General features: G+C 33.0%; 3 protein-coding genes and 2 pseudogenes across 5 annotated transcripts; 4 read left to right on the top strand and 1 right to left on the bottom strand.

Annotated features, from left to right (window-relative positions):
* Window positions 1-493: 493 nt before the first annotated feature.
* On the top strand, window positions 494-2,279 carry LOC18586125 (F-box protein At2g39490-like). The gene is made up of 3 exons (XM_018128763.2): window positions 494-1,447; window positions 1,593-1,757; window positions 1,962-2,279. The coding sequence occupies exons 1-3, from the start codon at window positions 494-496 to the stop codon at window positions 2,277-2,279; spliced, it is 1,437 nt and encodes a 478-aa protein (XP_017984252.2).
* Window positions 2,280-5,273: 2,994 nt separating this feature from the next.
* Window positions 5,274-7,208, top strand: LOC18586124 (F-box protein At2g39490-like). The gene is made up of 4 exons (XM_088802654.1): window positions 5,274-5,341; window positions 5,441-6,433; window positions 6,549-6,710; window positions 6,907-7,208. Exons 2-4 carry the CDS (start codon window positions 5,474-5,476, stop codon window positions 7,174-7,176), a joined length of 1,392 nt encoding a protein of 463 aa, XP_088658780.1. The 5' UTR covers window positions 5,274-5,341; window positions 5,441-5,473; the 3' UTR covers window positions 7,177-7,208.
* Window positions 7,209-8,344: 1,136 nt separating this feature from the next.
* On the top strand, window positions 8,345-11,335 carry LOC18586123 (F-box protein At2g39490-like; annotated as a pseudogene). The gene is made up of 5 exons (XR_016023120.1): window positions 8,345-8,797; window positions 8,897-9,122; window positions 9,568-10,465; window positions 10,563-10,727; window positions 10,845-11,335. The product of XR_016023120.1 is annotated as an F-box protein At2g39490-like (transcript).
* Window positions 11,336-12,093: 758 nt separating this feature from the next.
* On the top strand, window positions 12,094-14,399 carry LOC18586122 (F-box protein At2g39490-like). Of its 2 annotated transcripts, none has more exons than XM_088810659.1 (4): window positions 12,094-12,251; window positions 12,429-13,404; window positions 13,530-13,694; window positions 13,898-14,399. In XM_088810659.1, the coding sequence occupies exons 1-4, from the start codon at window positions 12,163-12,165 to the stop codon at window positions 14,210-14,212; spliced, it is 1,545 nt and encodes a 514-aa protein (XP_088666785.1). In that variant the 5' UTR covers window positions 12,094-12,162; the 3' UTR covers window positions 14,213-14,399. The 2 variants fall into 2 exon arrangements, with proteins under 2 accessions (XP_088666785.1, XP_017984502.2); XM_018129013.2 differs by having other exon boundaries at window positions 12,127-12,342.
* A 1,778-nt stretch (window positions 14,400-16,177) lies between these two features.
* On the bottom strand, window positions 16,178-17,104 carry LOC18586121 (agamous-like MADS-box protein AGL80 pseudogene; annotated as a pseudogene).
* Window positions 17,105-21,597: the final 4,493 nt, after the last annotated feature.

Below are 21,597 nucleotides of genomic sequence, written 5' to 3'. Positions count from 1 at the left end.
GCGGTAGGTAACCCTATATACACTTTATTTGTTGAGTTCTTCCGAAGAAAGTTCAAGGTGAAACCCCATACACATCTTTTAACAGACAATAACATCAAAAGAATCTAGAGACAGATCCAAAGGAAGAATCCAAGAAACACGGGAATAAGTTGGTATTTTCTTTTGAATGATGGCTTTGTCTGTTGATATTATCAGACCAATTTTACTCCTTAGCAGTGATTTTCTTTTGACTATTACTATTTGATAGGATCACATAAATCTTGTTTCTTTTAACAGGAATATGGATTCTAAAGATTTAATCAATTGTTTTCCTAATGAGATCCGTTACCATTGACTCCTTAGGCTATATTTTCTTTCTTTTGATTTTTACTATTTGATTGGATCAGATACTTTCTTTGAAATCTTTTGAGATAATTTTACTATTTGATGGGATCATATTGCTATTTTTACTATGTGACATAAATCTTCTATTTTTTTTCTTTTTAACAGGAACATGGATTCTAAAGATTTGATCAGTTGTTTTCCCGATGAGATCCTTTATCTCATCATTACCTTCCTCCCTCTTGAATCAGCTGTCCAAACCACTGTTCTTTCTACTCGATGGAAAGATCTTTGGAAAAAGGCTTTTGTATATGGAAGTATAGAAGATGCTGTTGCTAATGTATTTAGCCTTCTTAATGATTTTGCTGAACTTCGTCCACTAAGAAGTAAGTGGGGATTCCAGTTTAACATTGGACAAGGTAGAGCCCTCTTTGCTGCCATTGCGCCTGATGATGCAGTCCACCTTGATTTCTCTACTGGGGAACAAGGATTATCGAGATCATTTGATTGGTTGTTACCGTTGAATATTCCGGTACGTGACAAATGGCCATTTCCCTACAAACATGATAAGCTATTGGAGCTAAATCTCCCATTGCAGCAGTTCAAAATAAAAGCTCTGTATCTAACATCAGTATGCCGCCTTTTCAGTAAGGTGCTTACATCTCTGGTGTCGTATTTACCATTGCTTGAGAGTTTGACTATTGCAAAGTGCAATGGAGTACAATCTTTAGATATAGAAAATGCAGCTAGGCTTCAAAAATTAACTGTCTTGGATTGCCCACAATTAGAATATTTCTGTTTTGGAGGTTCCAGTAGCTTAAAGTCTTTCCAATATCGAGGCAGATTGGTTTCTTTTCGGTTTAAACCGTCCTGCAAATATAATTTTCATCAGTCGCTTTCACATTTTTGTGACTGTGGAGTCCAATTAGAAGATGCAATGCTTGATTTCAGACAAGGCCCTCTAACACGATGGACATGGGACTTTGAAATGCCTACCAGTGTTGGTCCTAATGGATTCTACAAAATCTGCAATTGTGGTAGCACCACCTTGTTTCAATGCTGCAAATTAATTCTGGATAGCGTACGTTGTGCTGAATCTCTAACAATGTGCAGATGGCTTTACGAGGCATGTTTCAGTAATTTATCTAAACTCAGTAAAGAAAATTTCAGTTTCATGCTTCTGTACTCCTATCCTCTCATAACTGATTAGTCTTTGATCAGTTTTATTGTGCTAAACTTATTTTCTTCTGTTCTTTTTTTTATTTATTTAGAAATCATTTTGCAAGAAGTTACCCTCTTCAAGGACAAACCTAGGGTTTTATTTGTTGCTGCTCAAAGAGCTTAGGTGGATTGATTGTTCAGCGGAGAGAGAAAATATCAATGCCCTACTTTGCTTTCTGAAGTTCTGTCATAACTTGGAAAGACTATATGTGACTGTAAGTCTTCCCATTTTCTTGATATACTTTGCATTTTTATGATACTAAGTAGAGTACTTGTGAGAAAAATTGGTACTAGTGGAATATTAGAATGGATTTCTCTTTTATTTGATGACATCAAATCACTTCAATGATAGAACTCACAACAATATATGCAACGATTAATGCACAAATTTGATACTGTTCAAATATCTTAACTTGCAGATTGATCCTAAATGCTATAACTTGCCTAGCACTAAAAGATTCTCAGCTATGATCAATGTTCCTGATTATAAACTCAAAGATCTCAAGTTTGTCAAAGTAGAAGGATGTGCAGATGAGACCACAGAGACTCTCTTTGCAAGGCGGTTGATACCTTTATTTCCAAGGACTCCACTAATTATATCAAAACCATATGGGAGTCGTTTGAGGTGTCTAGTAAAGGTGCCTAAGTTGGAGAAGAAAGGGAAGTATCCTTACAAGTTTAAAGTGGTTGAAAAGCTTCCTGAAATTTACTCTGATCATGTTCATATGAACGTTTAAATTAAGCTCAATAAGCCTTCACTTATGCTTAATTTCATTGTCAAGCAAAATACATTTCTGTATCTTTGAACGCATAAGGACATGATTTCTATTTCTGTTGGATTATTGAGTTTGTCCGGGTAAACGTATTGAATTTCGGACATAGTCATCCTGGTTTGATGACTTGCTTCATGTTAGGTTGTAAGTTTATATTTCTAGAAAAATGCAGAACAAAATCAGCAGGAGCTGATTGAAAAACATGCAGAACAATTGTCATGAAAGCTAAGATTAAAGTTTCAACCTTCTGTAACCATTATGTATACTGATATTGTTTTATATTCACTGATAGCATTATGAAATGGCATGGTTCATAGAGTGGAGTAAGCAAGCCTTCCCAGCCCAAATATTGTATCTTTATCATTGTTGTTGTCCATTAGGAGTATATACAACACTATTGAAGGATTTGATATTAGGATACTGAGTGAGGACTAATTGAGGACATGAATAATAAACTCATGACTAAAATTAAATGCAAACAGAGCTATATATATGTATAGATAGATGTATTAACAAATGAATCACACTGTAATTTGCTAATTCTTGAAGTTTCCCTCCAATTTCTAAAACATGGATTATCCGAAGAAAGCTGGTTTTTTCGATGAATCTTGATCCTTATGAAGGCAGTTAAGCCATAGTTTAATGGGGAATATTTCGTTTGAAAACTTATGTCTTTCTGACCAAACTCAATTTGCTTGCATTATAATTAATCCTGAAAAATAATAAAGGGCTGCAGCAATTGCTTGACAATTGATCCAATCTTCTTCAAGAAATATATTTAATAAAACTTGAGGGTACCTAACTTGTCTTTTTTCTACTCATGGCTCATTCTTCTTATCATTTAGTATATTCAATTGCATTATGTAGATGGGTGTGGAAGGAGAAAAATTATGACCCAATTACGTGTGGTCATGTGGACTTAATGATATTATAACCATGTAATTAATTATTAAATAATTAATTTATCAGTTGGATTATTTCAAAGATACATAGTTGAACTAATTCACCTATATGTCATATATTTATCCCGTGAGATAATTTGAAAATAATATTTAAATTGGACCAATCAAAATTTAATTATTTGTCATCTAATTTGTCTATAAATAAATCAAGGTAATTTATAAATAATATTCATATTTTTGATCAATCAAAATTTAATTATTGGTCATTTAATTTATCTCTAATAATAAAATAATTTACATTAGAAGCCTTCCCAGCCCAAATATTGTATCTTTATCATTGTTGTTGTCCATTAGGAGTATATACAACACTATTGAAGGATTTGATATTAGGATACTGAGTGAGGACTAATTGAGGACATGAATAATAAACTCATGACTAAAATTAAATGCAAACAGAGCTATATATATGTATAGATAGATGTATTAACAAATGAATCACACTGTAATTTGCTAATTCTTGAAGTTTCCCTCCAATTTCTAAAACATGGATTATCCGAAGAAAGCTGGTTTTTTCGATGAATCTTGATCCTTATGAAGGCAGTTAAGCCATAGTTTAATGGGGAATATTTCGTTTGAAAACTTATGTCTTTCTGACCAAACTCAATTTGCTTGCATTATAATTAATCCTGAAAAATAATAAAGGGCTGCAGCAATTGCTTGCCAATTGATCCAATCTTCTTCAAGAAATATATTTAATAAAACTTGAGGGTACCTAACTTGTCTTTTTTCTAGTCATGGCTCATTCTTCTTATCATTTAGTATATTCAATTGCATTATGTAGATGGGTGTAGAAGGAGAAAAATTATGACCCAATTACGTGTGGTCATGTGGACTTAATGATATCATAACCATGTAATTAATTATTAAATAATTAATTTATCAGTTGGATTATTTCAAAGATACATAGTTAAACTAATTCACCTATATGTCATATATTTATCCCTTGAGATAATTTGAAAATAATATTTAAATTGGACCAATCAAAATTTAATTATTTGTCATCCAATTTGTCTATAAATAAATCAAGGTAACTTATAAATAATATTCATATTTTTGATCAATCAAAATTTAATTATTGATCATTTAATTTATCTCTAATAATAAAATAATTTACATTAGAAGCCTTCCCGGCCCAAATATTGTATCTTTATCATTTTTGTTGTACATTAGAAGGAGTATATACAATACTATTGAATGATTTGATATTAGGATACTAAGTGAAGACTAATTGAGGACTTGAAAAATATTTTTTAAAGTCTAGCAATAATAAAAATCATGAATTCATATTACAAGGATTGGATGTGATGGTGGAAATTATTTATCTATAAAGTGCTTGAGCAATATGATCGGATAAAATGACTGATAGTAAAGATTGCAATGAAAAGAATCTCATTGATAATTCTTTTTTGTGTAAAAGTTAATTACAATGTGTTAATGTTAATTATTGTAATTAGTTGGTAAATAAAATTTTTTAAATAATTTAAAAAGTTAAATAATAATATTAAATTAAATAAAATTTCAAATAAAATATAAGTCATGAGATTGCATGGATTTGGATTCTTAAAAATCCCACCCATATTCTTCTTTAGAGTTTTATATATTTCTTGTTATTTATGGATTGGGCTAAGCAAAATCAAGACCATTTGAGTCATCTGAATTCAAGTCCATCACTACATCCATATAAGTAAGAAGACCTTAAAAAAAATAAGAACTTGAATTGCTTTTGAGGTATTTTTCAATTGCTTTTGAGGTATTTTATTTTATCTATGATTCTCTTGTGGTAGATCCTTTGCTTTTAAATAACAATGGATGTTATTGAACAAAAAATACAAATTTCCTTTGTAACGTGGAAACTTTAGGGACAGTTAAGTCTTTCGGAAGCGGCAGCAGGTAACCCTATATATACTTATTTGTTGAGTTCTTCTGAAGAAAGTTCAAGGTGAAACCACATAGACATCTTTTAACAGATAATAACATCGGAAGAATCCAGAGACAGATCCAAAGGAAGAATCCAAAAAACACTGAGACAGATCCAAAGGAAGAATCCAAAAAACACTGGAATAAGTTGGTATTTTCTTTTGAATGTTGGATTTGTCTGTTGATATTATGAGACTAATTTTACTCCTTACCAGTGATTTTCTTTTGACTTTTATTATTTGACAGGATCACATAAATCTTGTTTCTTTTAATAGGGATATGGATTCCAAAGATTTAATCAGTTGTTTTCCAGATGAGATCCTTTACCACATCATTACCTTCCTCCCTCTTGAATCTGCTGTCCAAACCACTCTTCTTTCTACTCGATGGAAAGATCTTTGGAAAAAGGCTTTTGTACATGGAAGCATAGAAGATGCTGTTGCTACTGTATTTAGCCTTCTTAATGATTTTGCTGAACTTCGTCCACCAAGAAGTAAGAGGGGATTCCAGTTTAACATTGGACAAGGTAGAGCCCTCTTTGCTGCCATTGCGCCTAATGATGCACTTCACCTTGATTTCTCTGCTGGGGAACAACGATTGTCGAGATCATTTGATTGGTTGTTACCGTTGAATCTGCCGGCATGTGACAAATGGCCATTTCCCTACAAACATGATAAGCTATTGGAGCTAAATCTCCCATTGCAGCAGTTCAAAATAAAAGCTCTGTATCTAACATCAGTATGCCGCCTTTCCAGTAAGGTGCTTACTTCTCTGGTGTCGTATTTACCATTTCTTGAGAGTTTGACTATTGCAAAGTGTAACGGAGTACAATCTTTAGATATAGAAAATGCAGCTAGGCTTCAAAAATTAACTGTCTTGGATTGCCCACAATTAGAATATTTCTGTTTTGGAGGTTCCAGCTGCTTAAAGTCTTTCCAATATCGAGGCAGATTGGTGTCTTTTCGGTTTAAACCGTCCTGCAAATTTAATTCTTATCACTCGTCGAATGAACATTTTTGTCACTGTGGATTCCACTTGGAAGATGCCATGCTTGATTTCACACAAGGCCCTCTAACACGATGGACATGGGACTTTGACATGCCTTCCAGTGCTGATCCTCCTTATGGATTCTACAAGATCTGCAATTGTGGTAGCGCCACCTTGTTTCAATGCATCAAATTAATTCTGAATAGCATAGTTGCTGTTGAATCTCTAACAATGTGCAGATGGCTTTTCGAGGCATGTTTCAGTAATTTATCTAAACTGTACTCCTATCCTCTCATAACCGATTAATCTTTGATCAGTTTCATCGTGCTAAACTTATTTTCTTCTTTTCTTTTTTGTTATTATTTAGAAATCATTTTGCAAGTTACCCTCTTCAAGTACAGACCTTGGGTTTCGTTTGCCCCAGCTCAAAGAGCTTTGGTGGATTGATTGTTCAATGGAGAGAGACAATATCAATGCCCTACTTTGCTTTCTGAATCTCTGTTCTGAATTGGAAAGACTCTATGTGACTGTAAGTCTTCCCATTTTCTTGAAATACTTTGCATTTTTATGATACAAGTGCTTGTGTGAAAAATTAATACTTCTAGAATGTTAGAATGGATTTCGCTTTTGTTTGATGAGAAATTAAATCCCTTCAATGATAGAACTCGCAACAATGCAACTATTAATGCACAAAGTTGATACTCTTCAAATATCTTAACTTGCAGATTGATCCTAAATGCTATAACTTGCCTAGCACTGACAGATTCTCAGCAATGATCAATGTTCCTGATTATAAACTCAATAATCTCAAGTTTGTCAAAGTAGAAGGATGTGCAGATGTCGTAAGGCAGTTGACACCTTTATTTCTAAGGAGTCGTTTGAGGTATGTGGTAAAGGTACCTAACCTGGAGAAGAAACTGAAATATCCTTACAGCTTTAAGCTGGTTGAACAGCTTCCTGAAATTTACTCTGATCATGTTCATATGAACCTTTAAATTAAGCTCAATAAATTTTCACTTATGCTTAATTTCATTATCAAGAAGAAGAAAGCAAAATACATTTCTGTATGATTTCTACTTCTGTTGGATTATTGAGTTTGTCCAGGAAAACGTTTTGAATTTTGGACATAATTATCCTAGTTTCATGTTTCTGGAAAAATTGCAGAACAAAATCAGCCGGAGTAGATTGAAAAACATGCAGAGTAATTGTCATGAAAATGTGCCAAAAGAAATGCAAATTAAGATTAAAGTTTCAACCTTCTGTAACTGTTATGTATACTGATACTGTTTTATATTCACTGATAGCTTGGTGAAATGGTATGGTTCATAGAGTGGAGTAAACAGAGCTATATATGTATTAACAGATGAATCACATGGTAATGCGCTAATCCTTGAAGTTCCCCTCCACTTACCAAAACATGGATTATCCGAAGAAAGCTGGTTTTTCAATGAACCTTGATCCTTATGAAGGCAGTTAAGCCATAGTTTAATGGGGTTCGTTTGAAAACTTTTGTCTCTCTGACCAAACTCAATTTACTTGCATTATAATTAATCCTGGAAAATAATAAGGGGCTGCAGCAATTGCTTGTCAATTGGCCCAATCTTCTTCAAGAAATATAATTAATAAAAACTTAAGGGTACCTAACTTGTCTTTTTTCCACTCATGGCTCATTCTTCTTGCATTATGTAGATGGGTTCTCAAGGTATATTCAGTTAATTTTTTCAAATTATAACATTCAGTCTTCAAAATATTTTGCCAGTGGCCTATCTGATGAACTTCTTTGCCAAGCATCATTATTCATGACCTTCCCGCCTTTGGAATCTCCGGTAAGCTATACTGACAAGATTTTTTCTGGCACTAAATTTTAATATATCTGATAAGGGAATATAACACCCTTCTTATCCTTTTTAATTTATTTGATCAATTTCTTGCACAAATTCCTAAACAAAATTCTTGTTTACTCCAATTCTAGCATCACCTTATCACTGGCGCAAAGGGAATTGAAATGTCCGTCCATTATTTTTCACAATAATAGTTTTTGTGTTTGTGCTGCGAATTGCTTTTTGAGCAGCTAAAGATATGATGCCATTCCAAAGTTAGACTAAAACAACCACTAAAAGCCTTCGACTTACATAATTTAAGACTTTGGAATGGCATAATAGTTATTGGGTAGGTAATAAAACAACTGCTTTTCAAAAAAGTATGAAACTCTACCAGTAATTGACTTTTTTTAAGGGAATTAGACAACTCTTGTCTTTCTTGTTTGTTGAAAATAAAGCTTCATTGCCAGCAGGAAAAATAAATCCTGGAGAAAGAAACAAAGGATTCCTGGAAAAAAAAAATAGGGGCAAGAAACAAGAAAACACAAAGTCCAGGAAGAACAGAACAAACAATAAAACAACTGAGTTCTAATAACAAACCACAGTCAATAGCCTTTTGATGGAGGATGGATGGAAAATATATATATATATATATAGCCATTCCCCATATATATAGTCAAACCACAACCCGAAAAAATATTGATGAAAAAATGGGAAAGAAGAGAAGAATCAAGAAGAGTAATCAATTGAAACAGGGGCATGATCCAGATGGTAATATCCCAAGAAACACAGCAAGGTAAGAACTGTTATTATTTTCTTCTCAACTTTCACTGTTGATTCGGTTCCAGCGACTGGAAGGTGGAAGTCTTTTTAGATCAATCTTGTATTTGAACAGGGATTCGGATGTGGTTGATTTAATCAGTAGTTGAATTAAGTCAATGAGTTCAAAGCTTCTGGGCTGGGATAGCAAAATTCATCCCCAGATCGGGTAATGAAATAGCTGACAGCCTTGCCAAAGATGAGGTAGGAAGATCAGAGGATTTACTGTTTTTCTCCGCTGAATGATTCCTACTGCCTTGTGAGTCTGGTCTTTGATTTCCTGGATCCTGATAGCAAGGAAGGTAACGGTAGTTCTCTGCTTCCACTAATTTCTGGATTGTTTAAGATTTTGGATGCTTGTAAACAGATGTGGGACCGTTTATGATACCTTCACTGGTTGGTCCTTATTTTGGCTGTGTTTTTTGTAAGCCAGGTTTGTAACTGACTGCTGTCTCAAGTCAGATTCTTTTGTAAATTACAGGGACTCCCTGTCTTGATCAATGAAAATCCTTACTTATTCAAAAAAAAAAAGTTTACATCATGAAATCCTTCACCAAATTAGACCCTTATTCCTTCATAAATGGAGGCATCAATAAAAGGAGCATGCTCCTGATAACTTAACAAGAAAAATTGCCAAGTGAGAACTTTTCTATTTTTTTTCTTTGGAATTTTATTAGTTTCTGTTATGATCAGACAAATATTTTGAACACATTGTGACAGACATGATCGATGTTCTTTTTTGAACAGTAATTTGGATCCTAATGATTTCATCAGTCGTCTACCTGACAACATCCTTTACCACATCATTTCCTCTCTCCCTTTTCAATCTGCTGTCAGGACCACGTTTCTTTCCACTCAGTGGAAAGACCTTTGGAAAGAAGCTTTGTTGACTTCGGTCCGTGATGTAATAATGGAAGATGCTGTTACTGCTATATCAAGCTTTGTTGACGATTTTGAACAAGATCGACCAAGAAATGAGGGGGGGTTCAAATTCGAGTTGGGCCATGGTAGAGTCTTCTTAGCTGCTATTCCTCCCAATAATTCACTGCAACTTGATTTCTCTGCTGGTAAACAAGAATTCCCAAGGCCATTTGATTGGTTGTTGAAGCTGAATCTTGCACCTCGTTGCCATTGGCCATCTCGTTGGTATGGACTTGGTTGGATGCTGGAGGAACCATCTTGCAATACAAAGAAATTAAAATCTTTGTATCTAATATCAGTAAGCTATCCTTCTAAGGAGGCCGTTTCATCTATGGTGTCGAGTTTCCCATTTCTCGAAAGCCTGACTATCGCAAAATGCAATGGATTACGATCTTTGCAAATAAAAGATGCTAGAGAGCTTCTTAAATTAGTTGTCTTGGACTGTCCCCAATTAGAATCTGTCAGGTTTGAGGGTTCCAACTTAACGTCTTTCCAATATAGGGGCAGATTGGTGTTATTTGAGTCTGAACTTTCCTCTAATGATGATCGTCCTATATTTCCCAATTGGTCTCTGTCTCCCTTCAAGTTCCAACTGAATGATGCCATGCTTGATTTCAGACAAGGCCCTCCTATATATAATGGCATCAATGGTGATTGCTTCAGATTAATCCTCGAAAGCATTAAAAACGTTAACTCTCTAACACTATGTAGATGGGTTTTCGAGGTATGTTCCAGCAATTTATCCACTCTCAAAATGATTTTTTCAGGCTTCTGTACTCCTAAATACTCATGACTCAAACTTTGATCAATTTTATTTGCAGGCATTGATCTCCTTGGTGTTATCATCTCTAAGTAGAGACAGTGAGTTTCGTTTATACGGGCTGACAGAGCTGTGGTGGATTGATTATTCAATGGACAGAGACAATTTTAATTCCCTACTCATCTTTCTTAAACTCTGTCCTTGTTTGGAAAGACTTTATCTGACTGTAAGTCATTCCATTTTCATGATACAAGTAGATTTTTACTTGGTGAACAATTGAATGATTGTGATGGTAGGAACTCACAGCAATGCTACCATTAATTACTCTTCATCACACTTGCAGATTGATCCTGAAAGCTATAACATGGGAAGCACAAAGCAGCGCTCATCTAAAGTCAATGGACTCAGAAAACTCAATCATCTCAAGCTGCTGAAACTTGAAGGATTTGCAAATGGAAACAAGGAGATTTTGTTTGCAAAGCGGTTGAGACCTTTTTTCAGAATGAAACCGGTGATCCTAGCTAAGTCCAAGGGGACTTATAGGGACTTGTTTGCGCCGTCTGGTTAAAGTACTTGAGCTGGAAAAAGAAGGGATGGATCCTTTCAAGTTTAAAGAGGTTAAAAATTTCCGTGAAACATGTCATGATCATGCTCATATGAAGTTCTAACTGTCTCATATAATTAATTTCCCTGTCAAGAAGTGGAAAACATAAGTTTAGGTTTGTAGCATTGGATTTACACCAAGAAATTTGTCTACAAAAGCCCTTCTGATTTTTGGACAGAGTATACTCTGACTCCTATTCCAATATCCCTTGTATAGCCTTTATTATTGCAACAGAGATTAAGAAAAATTGTTTTATTTATTTTTTTGCTGCTATGCAATTGTGGTTGGGAGGCTACTATTTTTGATGAAAACTTATGAAGATAAGAAGCTTTGCCAATTAAAGGTGAGTGTTATTGAATCATTGTTTCAGGAAAGAAGGCTTTGGCTTAATCAATTAGAAATTACATCTGGTTGGGAAGGTAATGGAAGAATGGAGGTCAAACATCATATAAAATCTAGTCAGTTCTCGTACTCCAAAAACCTGAGGAAAAAGGAAAGTATAAAGAGATTACATTCAGGTGTAAAAAATTGGGTTAGTAGGTGAGAATAGAAAATTTGATTTGGAAACAAACCCATGACTTGAATTACATTGATTTAATCAAAATTATATGAATCACCAATGATAGGTGAAGTAGAGGCAGAGTACCAGAGACATTCCTTTCAGGATTCAATTCTCTTCCATGCTTACAAAATAATGAAATTTAAGCTACTGACAAAAGTTTTCTTGTAATAAACTGTATTGCGTAAAAATGGGAATATAACAGTTATCTTATCTTTATAGAGATATATGTCTGGCTTAGCTACCTAAACAAAGGTGAAAAGAGATAATTAACTAATTATATGGGAAAATGACTTTGTGACAACAAAGTCAATTCACATTGCTTTCATTCTAAGTCTAATAGAAGAGGCAACCCTATATATACTTTATTTGTTGAGTTCTTTCCTGGAAAGTTCAAAAGTCAAACCCCATATATATCTTTGAATAGGCAACTAACATCTCAGTATTTTCTTTTGAAAATACTATTAATTTTGCAAACCTCTGAAAGCTGAAGAAAAGATGGGAAAGAAGAGTATGATGAAGAAGAAGAGTCCAGAGACAGAACATGATCCAGATGACAACCAAAGGAAAACTGCAAAGGAACAACTGTCAGTATTTTCTTTTGGATGTTATTTTTGTATGTTGACATTATCAGGCCAATTTTACTCCATTCTCTTATGATAGCACAAGAAAACACTGGTATATCTTTTTTTGACTTTTACTATTTGATAGGATCAGAATATTTTCCTTGAATTCCTTGTGAGATAAATCTTGTTTTTTTACAGGAATATGGATCCTAAAGATTTCATCAGTTGTTTCCCCGATGAGATCCTCTGTCACATCATTACCTTCCTCCCTTTTGAATCTGCTGTCCAAACCACTTTTCTTTCTACTCGATGGAAAGATCTTTGGAAAAAGGCCCGTGTACTACATGGTACCATTGAAGATGCTGTAGTTACCATATTGAGCCTTCTTAATGATTTAGCTGACCTTCATCCACCAAGAAATAAGTGGGGGTTCCAGTTTAACTTTGGCCATGGCAGAGCCCTCTTTGCTGCCATTGCACCAAATAATACACTTCATCTTGATTTCTCCGCTGGGGAACATAAACTGTCAAAGTCATTTGATTGGTTGTTACCGTTGAATCTTCCAAAGCGTGATAAATGGCCATTTCCTTACAAATATGAGAAGATATTGGAGCTAAATACCCCATTACCTACTGATCAGCAGTTCAAAATAAAAGCTCTATACTTAATATCAGTATGCCGCCTTTCCAGGAAGGCGCTTACTTCTATGGTGTCATATTTACCATTTCTTGAGAGTTTGACTATTGCAAAGTGTAATGGAGTACAATCTTTAGATATAGAAAATGCTGCTAGGCTTCAAAAATTAACTGTCATGGATTGCCCACAATTAGAATATCTCTGTTTTGGAGGCTCTTGTTTAAAGTCTTTCCAATATCGAGGCAGATTAGTGTGTTTTCGGTTTAATGTGTTCTGTAACTGTAATTCTTATCGCTCGTGGCTTTCATGTGTGCATCACCGTGGACTATACTTGGAAGATGCCATGCTTGATTTCAGACAAGGCCCTCTAACACATTGGACATGGGACTTTAAAAAGCCTTCCTCCTATACTCATTATTATGGATTATACAAGGGAAGCTGCAATTGTGGCTGCACCACCTTGTTTCAATGCTTCAAATCCATTTTGGAAAGCATAGATGGTGTTGAATCTCTAACACTATGTAGATGGCTTTTCGAGGCATGTTTCAGTAATTTATCTAAACTCAGTAATCAAATTTTCAGTTTCATGCTTCTGTTCTCGATCTTTGATCAGTTTTATTGTGCTAAACTTATTTTCTTCAGTTTTTTTTTTTTTTAATTTAGAAATCATTTTGCAAGAAGTTACCTTCTTCAAGCATAGACTTTGAGTTTTGTTTCAACGAGCTCAAAGAGCTTTGGTGGATTGATTGTTCAATGGAGAGACGAAATATCAATGCACTACTTTGCTTTCTGAAGCTCTGTCCTAACTTGGAAAAACTCTATGTGACTGTAAGTCTTGCCATTTTCTTGATATGTTTTGCATTTTTATGATACAAGCACAGTGCCGCTGAAAAAAATTGGTGCTATAGTGGAATATTAGAATGGATTTCACTTTAGTTTGATGAGAAATTAAATCACTTGAACGATAAAACTCGTAACAATGTAACGATTAATGCACAAATTTGATGTTCTTCAAACATCTTAACTTGCAGATTGATCCTAAATGCTATGACTTGCCTAGTACTGAAAAATTCTCCGCCATATTCGCTGGTTCTGATAAACTCAATAATCTCAAGTTTGTCAAACTAAAAGGATGTGCAGATGAGACCAAAGAGATGTTCTTGGCAAGGCGGTTAATACCTTTGTTCCTAAGAACTCCACTAATTATATCAAAACAAGATGGGAGGTGTTTGAGGTATTTGCTAAAAGTGCCTAAGCTGGAAAAGAAAGGGAAGTATCCTTACAAGTTTAAAATGGTTGAAAAGCCTCCTGAAATTTATCCTGATCATGTTCATATGAACCTTTAAATTAAGCTCAAAAAGTTTTCACTTATGCTTAATTTAATTGCCAAGAAGAAAAAAGCAAAATTCAGGTTTGTAACTTTGAACTCATAAGGACATGGTTTCTATTTCTGTTAGATTATTGAGTTTGTCCAGGAAAACATTTTGATGTTGGACATGGTTATAGTTTATGACTTGTTTCATGTTAAGCTCATATTTCTAGCTTTCTTTTATAATTGCTTATTAAAAAAACAAATGCAGAACAAAATCAGCCCGACCAAATTGAAAACCATGCAGAATAATTGCCATGAAAGGGTGCCAAAAGAAACAAGTCATGCAAGCTAAGATTAAAGTTTCAACCTTGTGTAACCATTATGTATGCTGAAAAATTTTTATATTTATCAAACAATTACATTAATTCAATCAAAATTATATGAATCACCCATGCCAGGTCCAGTAGAGGCAGAGTACTAGACAGATTCCTTTTAGGATTCGATTCTCTTCCATGTTACAAAAGAATGAAATTTAAGCTACTGACAAGAATAACAGAAATCATTTGCATGTAAAATTTATCAACAGAAGTGTAAAATCTTTACAAATAAAAAGAGCTAGAGGGCTTGATAAATTAGCTGTCCTGGAAAGCAGTTGAAACCTTTATTCAGAATGAGGTCACAGATCTTCACTAAGTCTAAGGGGGCTTGTTTGCGGCTACTGGTTAAAGTATCTAAGCTGGCAAATGAAGGGATCAGGGATGCATACCAGTTTGAAGAGGTTAAAAATGTCCATGAAATTTGTCCTGACCATGATCATATGAAGTTCTAACGGTCTCATACATTTTATTTCTTTGTCAAGTAGAGGCAGAGTACTAGAGACATTCCTTTCAGGATTCAACAATTCTCTTACATCTTACAAAAGAATGAAATTTAAGCTACTGACCAGTGTTTTCTGGCAAGAAATTGTATTACTGAAACAATGGGAATATAAAAGTTTTCATATCTTTATAGAGATATATATGTCTCGCTTAGCTACCTAAACAAATATGAAAAGAGATAAATAAATTAGTACTCCTGGAAAAGCAACCCTATATAAGTTCAGAGTCAAAACCATCTCTATATATAAGGCAACTAACATCTCCAGTATTTGACTAGATATTTGTATTAAAGTATTTGTAGTAAAGTATTTGACTAGAAAATAAAAAGAAGTAAACTTTTATGATTGATGATTTGACTAGTTAAAAGTATTTGTATTAAAGAGTTTTCAATACTTTTGTAATATTTTATTATTTGTCATTTTTTTCGTTACTTTTATCATCTTTAGTTATGATTTGAACAACTAATCTCTTAAAATTTTAATAACAATTAATTGTCTTTCCAAAGAAAAAAAGAAAAGGCAATAACGGTTTCTAACGAACTCAATATTTCTACAAAATTCGTACTGTTATCTTTCATAAAAAATTAAAAGGTATCATATTACACTAATTATTTTCTTTTTGGATAAGGAAGGTTGGTGATTTCTTATTCATGATTCACTGATTGCTGCAATCTGATACATGTTAGTTCAACTTGTATAACATGAAAGTTATGTGATAAAATGATTTTGATAAACATATTGCTTGCGCTTATATGCCAGAATAAAACTGAAGAGGTTTACTATCATTGACTTACATTTCCTGTTGATTTGGCTGCCTTTTTCTTCTTCTTCTTCTTCTTCTTTTGCTGAATCAGGAACAATTTTATTGAATATGAATGATTGATACAAAATCTGATCAACTGAAAGAGATCATATTAAAGCGTACAAGAGCACACCATGAGGAGAGAACTGAAACAACACCCAATACAGCAAAGAAACAACACCCTACAACAAAAACCATAAGAAACAACAAAATTGAAACAACACCCGAGACCCAAATATGATAAGTTGTCTATAGCAATAGAACTCATGATTTGTGATAACAATCATAATATTTGAATCATAAGGAATTTATTTAGGTACATTAGATTCAAGGGCTGATTGTGAACAAGAAAGGAAAATGTAAATAACTTAAACTAGAACATAAAAACATGCAATGAGAACATCCCTACACATAGCACACTTAGACAGACAGTACTGAAACTGTGATACGCATAGCTGTTTTTCTAAGGGAAAAAAGCAGTGGGGTTGTTATCCCCAAATGGGAGCACCAAACCCTGTCCCACGTCCTCTGATGGATGCATCAGCTCCTCGATCATCTGTTGCCAATCCTCTGTTTCCGTGCTCCCCTCACGTTCTGGACTCTCCGCTTGCACCTTCTCTCCACTCTTCAGCATCGCTTCTGGTGTTGCCATTGTTGCTGATGCTGTTGCTACAGACCCTTGGGAATGAGACGCCTTGGTAAGCGTATCAATCCCCTTGTCAATACCCTCCAGGTTTTGCTCGAGCAGCCACCCGAGGTCATTCAAATCCATCATGTTCAAGCTCTCCAACCCTTGTCCAGCCAGGCATTGGAACATGACTTGTGTGATCTCTTTCTCACGATTGTCCTTAGACTGTCTCTGGAGCTGTTGGTTGGCGTTTGCAATCCTTTGCCTAAGGAAACTCTCTTGGTTCATCATCCTTGTGCTTTGATCCATTGTAGGCATCTTCTTAAACTCCGAGAGCACACTTTGGGCTCCCTCAGGGGATGGCCAAACCACAGGTTGAGAATCATAAGGACTGTAGATAATCACACAAGCTTCTATCCCACAAAGGGTACTCAATTCGCTCGCCTTCTTCAACAGACCCTCCTTTCTTATCCTGAAGGTAGCTTTCCTCGCAGAATCATCGGTGATGTAGGAAAACTTCTCCTTCCTAGGAGTCATGGCTGCCTAGAAAGCAAAGAATTGGAATTGAAAGCTTTCTATGCACTTTTTACCCAAACAGCCTATGCTATATATAGAGATGAAGGGATCCCATTGTTCTTATCTCAAGATTATAGGGAGTGAAAATTTGCTCAAAACAATGCAATTATAGCTGTAATGGATATGAAGAGATCTTGGTCTCAGGATATCAAAGCTGTAACGTTACAAACAAAATCCAATTTGACAAGTTGGTTGGAATTGGGCTGGCTTCTCTTACATAAAGACATGATGAGTCTTGTTTCCATGATAGGATCTAGCATGAATCATAAAATGTTTTTTGGTTTTATTCATCCATTCATATACATTTGGTATTTTGTTTATTTTATTGCTAATTTTGATAATTACAGATCACACATTTAAGTGTGGTAATTAAGAAAGTACAAGAAGATCTATGATGTCAATCCCATAATGCAAAAAAAATGCTCTTGTTCAGACAGAAATTACACATGCAGAAAAATGTTTAATTGTTCCTTGTCAATAGGATGGTTTAAGGAGCAATCATTCGTGTTTTAATTTGATATGTGTGTATGCGGCGCTTAGGAAATTTTGATCCCATAATCCATTATGGAATGTAACTAGTATCAAAGAGTTATGTTAGAGTTCTGTCATTCGATTAAACAAGATTAGTCCATTCCATCAAATTTAGATACCTCATCTATAGCACGAATAACGGAAAGTTAGATTATTAATATATAACATTAGATAAGAATTAATTAATAGATAATACTTTTTTAGTGAGTTTTCTTTTTTTCCCCATTTAAATAATTTTTTCTTTTTAATTTCAGAAAGTAAAAAGTATGTTTGAAATGTAGAAAAAGTTTTTTTTTTTAGAAAAAAAGGGTCAAAAAATGATATAATTTTGAAACAATCAAAGATACATAAATAGTATGTAGCATATTCCAATTACAATTTTTGCAACTTAATTAGTCTAATATATTAATAAGGAATGTAAGGTGGTGTATTATTTTGTTAAAATGGTAAGAGGATGGGTGTTTAGATTTTTGTATAATCAAAACATATTTTGCTCTTTCTTAATTTACACCAACATTTTATGTTTGTGTAGGCATTGTGTAGGTAGACAGGGTTTTTGCTATAGTAGACTTTTAGCTATTTTGTTTAATTTTATTTTGATTTGTTTTTCATCGCTGAACCAAAATCTTTGAGCTAATAATTTTTCTAATTTTCAAAATTTCCCAAACTTCAAAAAAGTAAATCCAAATTAATATGTTGTTTATCCAATATTATTTTAAAAAATCTCATAAAAATTTTAAAAAACAAAAAGGCCGAGATTCGATTAGCAAAGGGGAAATCTAACTAGGCTAGACTATTAGTAATAGAAACGAAAGAATTGTAATGGTCAACTTATGACTGATGGGTTGACAAGAATAAAAGTATCTCATAGTAAAGATTTTTTTACATTTTGTAATACTTATTATCTGTTAGGTTTTTTCTTTATTTTTTTCGTTTTTAGCTATAATTTGAAAATTTGATCTTTTAAAAATTTAATAAAATTTCATTAGCTTTCCAAAAACTAAAATGAAAAGAAACAACATAACGGTTATTAACTAATTCTGTGTTTCTATAAATATGTATTGTTATCTTCTATTAAAAATTAAAAAGATTCATATTTCATTAAATTTTTTTTTATAATTGGGAGAAATGAGATTTGAACCCTACTCGTTAGACAGAAGAATAATACACCAACCAATGAACCAAATACTCAAATACTCATATTTCATTAATTATTTTCATTTTGAAAAAAAAAAGTTGACGATTTCTCATCCGTGACTCACTCACTGCTTCAATTCAATACATGTTAGTACTACTTTTTCTTGGTTTCTTCACAACATATATTGCCCACTCTTCAACCTTTAGACATGACATTAATGTTTAGTTTACCCCTACTCTTCAACCTTGAGCTGAATAATCAAAGGTGGTTCTTAATTTTCATTCTCTTCTGCATTCAAATTTATTGCTAATTTTATTCATATCCAAAGAACCGAACCAAACCAATCCTTAATCATGAAATTTTTCGCTTAGCTAATGTATATATATAATTTCCAATATTTTTATGATTTCTATTGCAATGCACTGCTCTGAGCCCAAGGTATTGGCCTTGTCGAGAGGAAGATGAGAGTCAAGCTGTGGTCTATCCTTCTCTTCTTGTCGTACTTACATTGCCGCCCTCTTCTGTCTTTGACTTACTCTTGCCTACCTACCATGATGAATGTTTTGTCTTTTTCATATATCGAATTTTAATCTATATATATATATATATATATATATATATATATATATATATATGTATATAAGAACTAACATATCTGTCAAGAACAAACATATTTTAATCTATTTATATGTATAAAAAACATATGTTTTGGCTCTTTTTAGGCCTTGTTTGATCAGCGCAGGGATCAATTTCTTGTGTCCTCGTTTGCGGTAGTAGAAGAAAAAAAATGAAGAAAAACGTAGTCATTGAATTTTGAACTAATGTGGATTTCTTTTCTTGGGTTCTGTCTTTATGTGCTATGCTTCTTGTTATGAGAAATAGCTTCTTTGAGGGTTGGGTTCATGTGGGGCTTGGTTGTATTGAGTCTTTGAGCTTCTGGGTTGTTGTGACCTTGATGGGGGGGTGGATGCGGTCAAGTCTTAGGGCATGAGAGTTTTTTACTAGGGAGCGAGTCGTGGGTTTCTGTCTCTAGCTTGCTTGGATTTCATGTTGCAACTTCTTTTGAGTATAGGTGTGCAAATGGGTGGATTGAGTGGTTTTACCTGTCATATTTAAGAATCAAATAGTTTTAAAAAATCAATCAAAAGCTAAACCAACCAAATATAGAATTGGTTTAGTCGGTTTAGTTTTGGACCAATGAACTAAAATTTTGTCATTTTTTTTACAAATTATAAAATTAAAATTTATAATCTTCATCCATAATTATAAAATATATAAATTATGTATAAATTAAATATATGTATATATAAAAAATATATTATTTCATTATATATATGAAATTAATGACACAACTTATATGTTATAATGTTTTATATCAAAATTTGTATAAATAATAACTAATTATAAACAATATGTTATAAAAACTAAGGTGATAATTAATAAGGTTATTAAGTGTAATCATATAAACAAAGTTTATTATAAATTATAGTAATACTTACATATAAATTATATATATAATATTTATACAATTATATATATATATATATTCATAACATTTTATATTACGAACCATTACTAAGGTGTAATAATTACAACATATTAATATGTAGGATATTTATTATTATATATTATAATATTAATATATAAGTTATATCATTTAAAATAAATAACTTGTAATTTCATATTAATACAGATTTATAAATAAATATATAATTAAAATTAAATTATTATGGTTATGATTTGTATACGTATATAAAATATATTAATATATTTTAAAGATATTATTAATTAAGTTTACCATCAATTCTTCTTAATATATATAAAAAATATTTTATATATTAATATATATATATATATAATATATATATATAAAAAATTAGTTTAGTTTTTTGAGTGAATTGGTCTAAAAATTTTAAAACTGAGAACCGACCAAAAAACCAATTGGACAAAACATTTTGGACCAATTGATCTAATAGACCAATTAGACCAAACTGTTTTATCCCAATCACATTTGATTTGGATGGATAATTAGTTTGGTTTGATTTTGCTCACCTCTATCTTTGAGAGTCTTTGTGATCCAAGGGTGGGGTTGTGGGGTGTAAGTCTTGGATTTTCTCCAGGTAGTGTTAGGAGTTTTGAACTAGGGGACATGAGAGTGGATGTAAAAAGGAATAAGGATAAAAGCTTGACTGGTAGAGTCGGACTTGGAAAATACAAAACCTTTTTTAGTTATGAAAGTAAGAGTGTTGGTTCTAGTTGCAATGTTGTGATTAAATACAAGTTGAAGGAAATGAAAAAATTTGTTGCTGATGTATGATGTCTCATGAGTCATTTGTTGGTGTATTTTCAAAATAAAAGAATTATCTCTTAATATGAAAAGCTATCTTAGCTCAAAAAACAACACAAATCAAAAGTTTGGATATGAAAAGTTATTTTTTAATATTGTAGTTCAAAAGGTATGTCTTATGGAATGGGTGATTGTCTTTTTATAACGTGATATGAAAAGTTATCTTTTCATATTATAACTCAAAAGTTATGTCTTATAGAATGAATGGTTGTTTTTTTATAAGGTAACTATTGAAACAATATTTTTATTTAAGTATTATGTCTTGCAAAATGCAAAGGTATGTTTAAAACAAAAAGGTGCTTTGATTAAAGAGTTATGTCCTTGAAGAAGAGACACTTGCAGGCCTATATAAAGGATTTATTGCCAACCATTTTGACACATCAAACAAACAAGACAAGAACAAGAAAATCAAGAGTAAGAAAAGTTTTATATTCTGATAGCCAACTAACTCTATGTTATTATATACTTGGAGTGTAGTCAAACATGCTTTTTATGTATTGTTTTTGTTTGTTTATGTCCT

The sequence above is a fragment of the Theobroma cacao genome, chromosome 10 (assembly GCF_053813885.1).
Source record: "Theobroma cacao isolate CCN51 chromosome 10, ASM5381388v1, whole genome shotgun sequence".
NCBI classification, from domain to species: domain Eukaryota; kingdom Viridiplantae; phylum Streptophyta; class Magnoliopsida; order Malvales; family Malvaceae; genus Theobroma; species Theobroma cacao.
Note: the sequence above shows the minus strand (reverse complement) of the source record. Positions and strands in the feature narration are given on the sequence as shown.

What these genes read in the sequence shown, in the direction of transcription:
- LOC18586122 (XM_088810659.1), top strand. Translation starts at nt 12,163, where the DNA reads ATGGGAAAGAAGAGTATGATGAAGAAGAAGAGTCCAGAGACAGAACAT. An exon ending in TATGTAGATGGCTTTTCGAG is followed by an intron (nt 13,405 to 13,529) that starts GCATGTTTCAGT and finishes TTTTTAATTTAG; the next exon opens with AAATCATTTTGCAAGAAGTT. An exon ending in TGGAAAAACTCTATGTGACT is followed by an intron (nt 13,695 to 13,897) that starts GTAAGTCTTGCC and finishes CTTAACTTGCAG; the next exon opens with ATTGATCCTAAATGCTATGA.
- LOC18586125 (XM_018128763.2), top strand. Translation starts at nt 494, where the DNA reads ATGGATTCTAAAGATTTGATCAGTTGTTTTCCCGATGAGATCCTTTAT. An exon ending in TGTGCAGATGGCTTTACGAG is followed by an intron (nt 1,448 to 1,592) that starts GCATGTTTCAGT and finishes TTATTTATTTAG; the next exon opens with AAATCATTTTGCAAGAAGTT. An exon ending in TGGAAAGACTATATGTGACT is followed by an intron (nt 1,758 to 1,961) that starts GTAAGTCTTCCC and finishes CTTAACTTGCAG; the next exon opens with ATTGATCCTAAATGCTATAA.
- LOC18586124 (XM_088802654.1), top strand. Translation starts at nt 5,474, where the DNA reads ATGGATTCCAAAGATTTAATCAGTTGTTTTCCAGATGAGATCCTTTAC. An exon ending in TGTGCAGATGGCTTTTCGAG is followed by an intron (nt 6,434 to 6,548) that starts GCATGTTTCAGT and finishes GTTATTATTTAG; the next exon opens with AAATCATTTTGCAAGTTACC. An exon ending in TGGAAAGACTCTATGTGACT is followed by an intron (nt 6,711 to 6,906) that starts GTAAGTCTTCCC and finishes CTTAACTTGCAG; the next exon opens with ATTGATCCTAAATGCTATAA.